At 36.5% G+C, this 9930-nt stretch overlaps 1 protein-coding gene and 1 long non-coding RNA gene across 2 annotated transcripts; one reads left to right on the top strand and one right to left on the bottom strand.

Annotated features, from left to right (window-relative positions):
* Positions 1 to 5465: 5465 nt before the first annotated feature.
* LOC108602690 lies at positions 5466 to 5886 on the top strand. The gene is made up of 2 exons (XR_001915261.1): positions 5466 to 5568; positions 5637 to 5886. It is a non-coding gene; the product is annotated as an uncharacterized LOC108602690 (long non-coding RNA).
* A 2118-nt stretch (positions 5887 to 8004) lies between these two features.
* LOC108602555 lies at positions 8005 to 8742 on the bottom strand. Its single transcript, XM_017990690.1, has 2 exons — positions 8704 to 8742; positions 8005 to 8631 (listed from the first exon to the last, which is right to left on the bottom strand). Exon 2 carries the CDS (start codon positions 8621 to 8623, stop codon positions 8102 to 8104), a length of 522 nt encoding a protein of 173 aa, XP_017846179.1. The 5' UTR covers positions 8624 to 8631; positions 8704 to 8742; the 3' UTR covers positions 8005 to 8101.
* Positions 8743 to 9930: the final 1188 nt, after the last annotated feature.

Genomic DNA, 9930 nt, shown 5'->3' with positions numbered 1-9930 from the left:
ATGGAAGAGAAGAAGAAACTGAAAATGTCCGACCGCCTGGATGTATGAACAACAAGAACTCAGAGACTATAAGAGCTAAACCAATCAAACCCGAGCCCAATCACTTTTGTTATATTATTTTATATAATTTCTTCCTCTACAAATCGAACAAAGAAAGATAAATAAAATTTCAGAACGATCAGATGAATAACTTAGAAATTCCCTATATAGAGTGCGTTGCTGACGTAACAGCGAAAACGAGCTATTTCGCTATGTCTGTTTTGTAAGGAGGTGTTTGTGATTGCGCGCTCACTTATTTTTAATAATTTTGTAATAATCTTGAAAATAGTAATAACGTTTTTAAACTGACGAAAATACATATATTACTTATTATTTAATCATTAAGAGAATAAGTTTTACTCAGCCATCGAGTTTGCTAGGGTAGACTAAGAGGAAATTTTTTTATGAATATAACTGTAATTTTACATAATTCATTTTCTATAATTCCTAATAGTTTAATGCACCGTGCGGAGCAGACGTTGCCAATCGGAATGTGAGCCTTGGCGGACAAATTGGCATTTTATTAACTGAGTTCATGCGCTATGTGAATGGAACACTGGAAATTATTTATACCAACAACAGAAGTTCTTTGGATAGTCACACACCTCACCTTATGCAAAACCAAATCATTGAAATTGGCACTACACTTTTGTCAAACAATAGTTTGGCATATAGCAGCCCTCTAATAACTTCATCGAGGTTATGTATTGCTCTGCCACAAGAACTATTTAAGCTGGAGTTGACGAACTATATTTCTAACCCCATTATGCTTGGAGTATCATTCATAATGCTAACAATAAGCATAATATTGAAGCGCCTGGCTAATAATTATATGCCTAAAGGAAAATTGTTTTACAAATGTGTAAGGATTGCGATGGGTCAAACAATGGGCTGTAAAGAATTTCGTGAGCTCAATCCTGCCGAAAAGACATTACACATCGGCGCCCAGCTTTATACCTTGCTTATAACAAGTATTATAGGGGGAGCATTGAGCACGTTAATGACAACGCGCTTTCCAATCAAAGAGATTGTGGACGCCGACAGCTTTTTACGAAGCGAACTTCGCATTATGATAGAGGATCATCGGATTTTTCGACTATTTGAGACAGATCTTTTGCCTCAAATACTACTAGGGCGTTTATTTATTGTGGATCAAGATACACGCGATAAGCATTTGAACTCTTTAAATATTAGTTATGCGTATGTTGTAGATGAATGTAGATGGGGACAGTATGAATTCATTCAACGGAATCTTCAACCAAAGAAGCTTCGCTTAGACATTAGCAAACTATGCAGCCCAAGACGTCACATGAGAATATTTGCACAACCTGAATTGGCAATAAGAGTTTCCTTACAAAACTTTGTCACATGCGCACGCGAATCGGGGCTTTTGAACAAGTGGATGGATTTTGGTTTGATACAGGCTCATCAAATAGGCCTCATAAGCCCAGCTTCATCTGAATATGATTCTACAAATCCTCTCACGTTAGATGTCTTCAAAACGTCATATATTTTCTTTGGTGTGGGAGTTTGTTTCAGTCTGCTCTCATTTTTATTCGAACTAGGACACTACAAATGGTGGTCGACATAAAAATATTAATTGTTTCGATAGTCATCACTTAATCTGCAATCATTATTAATTTTACAGAAGTTATTTAAATAAATTTATCATCGTATCATAATATTCTTCAGTTGACATTTATATTAGTATATTAATTCAGACCTTCAAATTTCAAAAATAAATTCGATCTGTTTAACTAGTCTCTAATATTTTGTGGCTCATACAGACAGACAAGGCTCAATCTACGCAAGAGTGAGCAAAAGAGTATATGATGTGTAACCTCTTTGAATGGGAATGGGCCAGTTCGGACTTCGAGTCCTGCGGGCATCTACAAAAAGTCGTACATGACAATCCCAAGCGGATCCAGGCCAAAACAAAAAGCCTGAAGCTCGGTATGTATGTAAAGTAACGATTTTTCAGTTAATTTTCTTTTCGATTCATATGATAAAAATAACATACACTTCTTAGAGTAAGGTAGCCGAGCTATTGAAAATTTGCCCACCATATAAGCCAGATATCAGAATCTATACGAGTTCTTATGATGGAATTCGGTGTAAGAAACTGATGCGTATGTATGTAAAACAGGGAAACTAAAATCAGCATACATAAATAGTGCAAATGAATGGACTCCCATTGCTGTTAATACGAACTGCGCTGCAGTACCAATGTATAGGCCTAATAATAATCTGTAGCTGTTCTGCTGCAATACTCGGATTGTCAGCCGCAGAGTTTCGAGAACTTTAAAAGCACAAGGCAAGCAGCTAGAAGGGTAAGTAGAGTTTGAATTCGGCTAAAATGCTTTAAAAAAAAAATTATACACAGAACGGAGGAAATGTCTCGTTGCACATGTGACATTTTTTTTCTTTTGCATTGACAGTGTAAGGACGAGCGGCAAAAAGTGTGCAGCTTACTCTCAGTTGAGTTCAATCAAGTCGAGTTTGCTGTTAAGGTGTACTGCCGTTTCGCAGTTGCTATATCAAACTGAACACCCGCTGACCATGAGGGGACAAAAAATATTTTACTGCACATAGCGTGTAGTCATGAATGGCCACAAAGGTCCCAGCGATACATACGATCTGGCTAGAGGTTTTTCCCCACAAAACTTCTAAAATGCTTCTTACTCTTGCCATTATTTTGTGTGCGATAGCTAGTCCTTTTGCTTTCTCACTCAATACAACAACCTCATATGCATGACAGCCATCGCCAACACCACCCTCCACTACAGCATCGCGACGTGTTATAAATTTAAGCCCTGTGTGGTTTTAATTTTTTTGCGGGTAGGTGGGCGCGTGGCTTTTAAACCAAATCATGAACCAGCATCCCCCTACATTGTCTCACAACTTCTCATGCTGGTCCAGGGTCAGACGTGCTCTCTCGGTTCAGTAGAGGTTTAAATGGCTAAGTGCGAAATTGTTTCGCATTTTTTCGTTTTTTACCTTTGCCCTCAACCTGCAATCGCCAGCTCAAGCCCGATATATGTTTTTGTTAGCAGTTTCAAAGGTTTTTGTATGTGCTTATATCTCGGGGTGGTGTCGCTTTGTGCAGGCGTGCTTGTCTAACTTTAAATTGCACATGTTGGATATGCGTTTATCTGCGGATGGTTTTGTTCTTCTCGGGTTAACTTCAAGGCATTGAGTGCTTAAATTGACGATATTTTTATTTGAAAAATAAAATGTGGCAACTATAGTTTTAGTTGAGATAACAAAACTCCTATAGATATTTTCCATAAGTAAGCGCTTCAGGGTGTACAATGCAATTGAAAAATTTTGCAATATTGAAAATCAAATAAATAAAAAAGTAACAAACAATTCCCAAATGCCTACATAGCAAGTGCCCTACGGTTAAATATAAAACGTTTCAGAAGACCACGAGCAGTAAATAACAACAACAATCCATTGCACCCGCCAATGTTGACGCTTAACTGCAAACAATGCACTACGATAACTCCCAAAAGTATTACACTGTAGCCAGAGTTATGGAAGTAGCCCGATTTTTTTTCAAAAGGGGGAGCTCCCATTAACCTCACAGTTACCACACGACTCCATACATCGCTACCGGTGAGCATTATAAACAGGTAATTATGCACATAGATTTTTTTTAATTTCAAAGATATAAATCAAATGTTACTCAAGTCTGATCAAAACTAAAGAGTTTTTTTTAGCAAAAGTCCACAGTTTTTGATATTCCATTCTTCGCAATATTGCTAGGTTTTGTAAAAAAATACGCATTAATACCTTAAGTAATGTGAGAGCTGTATTCATTATGCATAGAAACTAAATAAAATCGGACAGTAAAATCTACACCACTAAAACCCAAAATGACTCACGGGCTCGCCTTCCGTCGCTCAGAGGTAAAAATAAAGCGCAGAAAGTATAAAGAGCGATTGCTTGCAAGTAGTTGATGAAGAACGCATAGAACTGTCAAATAAAGTCAGATTCGCAATATATGTATGTACGTATACAAACGTATATAGTATGTATGCAAGTTAGAAAAGAAGTGCACTAGGGCAGGACGGGCAAAAACGAATCACGAAGGAGAGGTGGTAGGTCCGCAGTTCTGATTAAATAGAACCTGCAGGGCAGCATTGCAACAATGCTCACAGTTGGAATCATTTAATAACCAGCGGGCATTTTGGATTCGATTGCACATGTGTTGACCAAGCTGCGTATACGCAATGTAAGCGTAAAATTTTTTTACGCCTGCAAATCAAAGCAGTCGCGTCATTCTGTTTGACTAGTACGAATTTCGCTTTTGCAATAAAAGCTTCGCATATTGCGCCGTGCACTCCCATTACTTTACAAAACCCTAGGTCAAGACTTTACCGATTTCAAGCCCACAGGGCCCACAGTGTCTAATCTTAGAGGTTGTCGCATTAAAGTAGAAGCTTTAAAGAAAAACAACCTAATTTAAATGCGGGCTTATAAAAATTAGAAAAAAAATATATGCCCAATGGATTCGCTTAAAATTCAGCCCACAACAGTTTTGAGTCTAAGGTGATGCTAAAAATAACACTTAAGAAACGGACCGATTGAGCACTCTGTCTGCGTGAATGGCCCTCATAGCTGAAATATATATCTCAACATTTCTATATTTTATTTCTTGTGTGCATGATTATTAAGATTATGCCGTCTGCAAAGTCTGCATTTCCTTAATAACCTGTATAGACAAGACCGTCGAGGTGTGCCTGGCAATATAATATCAATTGCAATCACATACATTTGTATGTATGCACTTCACTACAATCATATGTTGTTCAGACCTTATACCTTAAAGCTTGACAAAGTTATTTACTTGTTCCCCAACAATTTTTGATGAAACTCTGCATCAGTCGTCATATTTTGTAGCTAGGCGTTTTGTATATGCTTTATTTAATTTCCTTGATAGGGCTTTTATTGCTAATGTGCAAGACTTAATCAACTTGACTTAAAGGTGCAGGCTTGCGCTTTGCTAGTGCCCCTAATCCATCTCGCTCATTTAGTTTTTTAAACTATGTAATTCATTTGCTGTAGTTTTGAAAGTGCTACACCAACTTATTGAATATGCTCTGAAACCAGCCACAATGCTTGCAGCTGATTTTTTTCTTGATGCGTCAATCCTCTGAGAATGTTTGCTCTTTGTCATTGCCCGGAAGTGAGGTAAAAGATAATTTAATTAGAAAGGCTCTCAAATCAACATACGCTCATTTTTTTGTCAACCTTAACTGAATATTTTTAATGATAGATAATTACTTCACAATTCTTTTAGATTGAACTTATTTTGTACATATGTTCGTTAAACTTATACCTGAAGTTATGATTAGCTACATCAAGTCACCTCAGACACATCAATCGTATATTTTTTCATAGCAGGTATGTATGTATACAACAGTTTTTAAATCAGTCTAATTCTTTATTCCTAAGTAACAACATTTTAATTCGTACTTAAATTTAAAAAAACTTTGACAATGTTCATTGGTCCGGTTCAAAAAGGTTAATAATTTTTGTACCAAGCTTTTATACATAAAACAAAATTTATAAACAAATTTATTTTTGTGTAGAACATCTGCACATGATGATTCTTGGCTGTGGGTGGCCGTGTGGATGCCTGAGTGGACCCTGTTGCGGTGGATGCTGTGGTGGAGGATGTGGCGGCTGCTGCTGAATCTATTTGATACCTTGGTGCACCTGGACCAGGACCAATGTATATTAAGACTTCAAGCAAAGGAAATGCGATTCTCAGCAATTTTTAACAAATCCCACAGCTGTTGCTATTAACTATAAATAAAAATTGTGAATTTGCATAATATACTGATTTTTATTTATTTATTTATTTATTTATTTAATGTCAACTAAGAGTAGTCGACAGCAAAAGAAAAAATTACATTATAGTATTTATATATTATAGTATTTATATGTAAAATTAAATTTAAAGGTAATTTATAATTATATCTTTATTTTTAAACCATTGATATTGGATTGGGAGTGTTAAACAGACCCAACATTTGTTGCAAGGATTGGGGAAAACCCAGAAAAACCCAATCAATTAAAAGTAGTCTACTAGATGGTAGATCAACACCTGGAACCCAGTTAAAGCCACGTAAAGCAAATAATACAATTTTTTTTTACAGATTCAATCTAATCTGGTGGTTCGAAGTATTGTGGAGACAAATACAAGATCCATATCAGAATCGGATTCGAACAGAGATATAATAAAGTAGTTTGTTGTGTAAGGTGCATCAAATTTAGCCATCGTTTGAATAAAGCCTAGAACTTAATTGCTTTATGAATTAAGGAAACTGTTTTTCAAACTTTCATGTTACTATCAAGGAGATACAGTCATTAACCCCGATAATCGTGTTGAGAGGCATTGATCCATGTAGTAGGTTGACGATGTGAGGCGAGTGTCTATGGGATGACATAACTTTACATTTAGAACAATTAATTTTTATAAAAATATTGGATGCAACCAATCTAAAAAAGCAATCCAGATCGGCTGCAATAAGTTACTGCATGACATGTTCTATAAATGATGGACACAGCTTCACATCATTCAGCCAAGTATCATCAAAATATTGGAATGAATAATGACTAAGGAAGATATCTATTTACATTTGTGATCTATTTACATTTGTGGTTAGCACGAATTCATTTGCATCTGATCTTCAGCTGCTGGTCGTGTCAATTATTGACCAGGTCCTATTTCGAAGTTGCTGCCTATGCGGATGAAAATTAATATTATACATACATAAGTAAATATTTATAATAAGCTGTTTTAAATCTACATTAAAAATCTACCAGTCTAAACTCTTTATGATTCATAACCAACCTGGCTTACATTTTTTAAACCCAGACCTCATCATTCCCAACAGTAGTTGGGATTTATACACACAAAATTAACAACTATTCTGAAAATTTGCATTTTTGATTTCTTTTGAACTGTTTGGAGTTGTTCTAAATAAGCAGCGACATTTTGGTGCTGATGGGGTAGGACTACGGTTAATTTGTGCCAAGCTACATCGAGTAATTGTGACTAAGAGCGAATGTGGCTAAAAGGAAAGCACTCACAAAGGTACTGACATTCAAATTAAGCAAAAAGTGATTTTAATTAGTGTCAAGAGCATTTAACACAGTGTGTGCTGCAACTAAATATGCATGTTGGCGTCAGCTATTGGCTTGATCAATGTGAATTACTCGCCCATGTTACTCATACATCCCATATGACCAGACAATTATTAATGGCTGTAAATGCAGCAACACAAAAATCTCACAAATCTCGCCCCTGATACAGCTAACATTGCCACACACGTGTGTCTGCATACGTGTTTGTATGTATACATACATAAGGCATGTTAGGTTCGTGTGTATGTATGTTTTGCAATGCTGTATTAGAGTGTCGGCTCGAATGTCTAGGGAGTTGATTTTCATCATTCATTTTCTCAGCGCATCTGTCGAGCTGAGTTTACAGTTTGCTAAGCAAGAGTGTTGCCATTTTGAATTATGAAGCAAGTGTGCGCGTTTCGGCAACATCAGTGGTCGCTATATAACGCTGTATAAATGCTCTGCAGCATGATGACGCAGCTTTGGGAATAAGCAGCTCAGTAACTGAGATGAGAGCCATGCAAATGAATTGTTTCTGCGTACATACATTTGTATATAAACGCATATGTACACACATACATGTATATACATATACATATATATTTACATGAGAGCTTATCTCAGCTTTCAGCCGAAGCGATTAATCAGCGCAACATTCGCACATCGATATGAATAAGTAATCGGAGCCGATGCATAAGTGTACATATGCCACAAGCTGTGAGGCTTTATTAGATAGCAGTCAGAGAAGAAAATGAAACTGCTCACCAGCTAAGTAAAATCTAGAAATTAAATACTTTTTCTTAAAAGGAATATACTAGTTTTTCTTTTCGGTACTTTATTTATTATGTTTGGTATATGCAAGCATATGAAGTGTGGACAGATGGAAATCTAAGTTATTTGAAGGCGAGGGCAAGTTTATTTCATACTAGACCATAAAATACAACTCCCGAATGAGAAGCTTAATTAGAGCCTGCAGCGGAACGAGGCACATCGAATAGAGCAACATGCGGCTGTTGAACAAAAACTTCTGTCTGTACTCCTCAGAATATCTACTTTTATAGGGCAGGCAAAGCTCCTGCTCAACTCTGCTCAATCTGAAGTTCTGTAGCTCAGAAATCGATGCATCCAAATGAGTGTTGACGCCATCGTTACTCATCTGATCGAGGCGTGTTATTAGCTCTCGCTGGTAATCCCTTGCTATATATCGACTCTGCGACAGATTGTTGCTCCGGCTCACATAACGCAGCACGTGACTGCCCATGATGGTTACCTTGCGCACTAGGTTATGCGAGCGCGAGCGTATTAGATCCGCCATTGGCATTGGCAGCAGGCTAAGTGAATGGTGTCTGCCATAATTCAAATAAATGCCATCGCCAACTTGACTGTACTCTCTGATGCTGCCGCTTCCAGAAGTGCAGCAGGTCCAGGACACAATGCGCGGGCTCATCGTGTGCTCTAAAATACAAATTATGTATATGTTATGAATGTTTCTTCTTTTGCTTGCATTATTCCTATTTTAGTTATTACAATTTGACTCCAACATTTCCGAACAATTTTAAAGCTTGACTGCTTACTAGATTGTTCAGCAGTTCATTTCCCAAATTATAAGCTGACGCCTTATCTGCGCCTCAGCATTTTTGTTTGAGCGCCACAGCGGATTCATTGTCCGATATCTTGAGCCATGCAATGTGACGCTGCAGTGCAGTTATGCAAATAAATTGCTAGAAGCGTGCTAGTATCTGTGCCACATGTTGCAAGCAACTCACACCCACACTCAAGGCCAAAGTTAAAAAAAACTCAAAATGCATGCAGCGACTTACACACTTGAAGCAAGTTTTCTATGCTCTACAACCAAAAAAAAATCATGTATCACACATACGCAAGTACACATAAAGGCCGCGTTTATTTTCCGTCTTATCAACAGTTGCATTTGCTGCTGCTGCTGTTGTTGGGAGTGCAGGCTCCAAGCTTTTGAAATTATGCTAATTTTCTGCCTTTTTATGCAGCGCAGCTGCAATGGAACCGAAACCAACTATCGTCAGCTGTTGTGTACGGGTCCAGAACTATGGAATTTAAAGGCACTGGGAGCAACTCCCTTGCTTTGCTGCTGATTAATAACAGCCACATAAACGGTTTGATGTCTGACAACGCCGCAGAGCAATCTCTATGGGAGAAGCGAGTGACTCGAGTGTCCAATGTAAATTTTTGCATTCATTGCGCACAGTGGGCGATTGAGTACTTGTTGGGGAATAAAATTAGAAACATTCAAAGTTATTTATTTTATTTGTTGAAACATACTAACAAATGCATTTAAAAAAAAAAATTTTTAAAAATATATATATAAATGTATGCGTTTTATTTGTTATATTTCCTTCATATATATATATATATATATATACATTTACTGAAACACAGAAAACTCGTTCTTAATTTTATCGTTCTTAATTTTATTGATACATTGATATTACGTTCTTCACTTGTTTTAGTCATCTACGAATATTTATATGCGTTTTAAGCAAATAAAATTAAAAGTTGAAGAAAACAATAGTTACGGTCGCTACTTTGAAAATATATATAAAATGTTTGGTTAGTAGTAACACAATTTTTTTTTTTATATTTCAATTATTTTTTCGAACGTACGATTAAAGCATAGGTAGTAAAATTAGTAATGTAGTAAAAATTTAACGCTATGAATCCATTGTATTATAAAAATGATTACATTTTTTTATGAAAATACACAAAAAATTAAATGAA

The sequence above is a fragment of the Drosophila busckii genome, chromosome 3R, assembly GCF_011750605.1.
Source record: "Drosophila busckii strain San Diego stock center, stock number 13000-0081.31 chromosome 3R, ASM1175060v1, whole genome shotgun sequence".
NCBI classification, from domain to species: domain Eukaryota; kingdom Metazoa; phylum Arthropoda; class Insecta; order Diptera; family Drosophilidae; genus Drosophila; species Drosophila busckii.
This window is presented reverse-complemented; position numbering and strand designations above follow the sequence as displayed.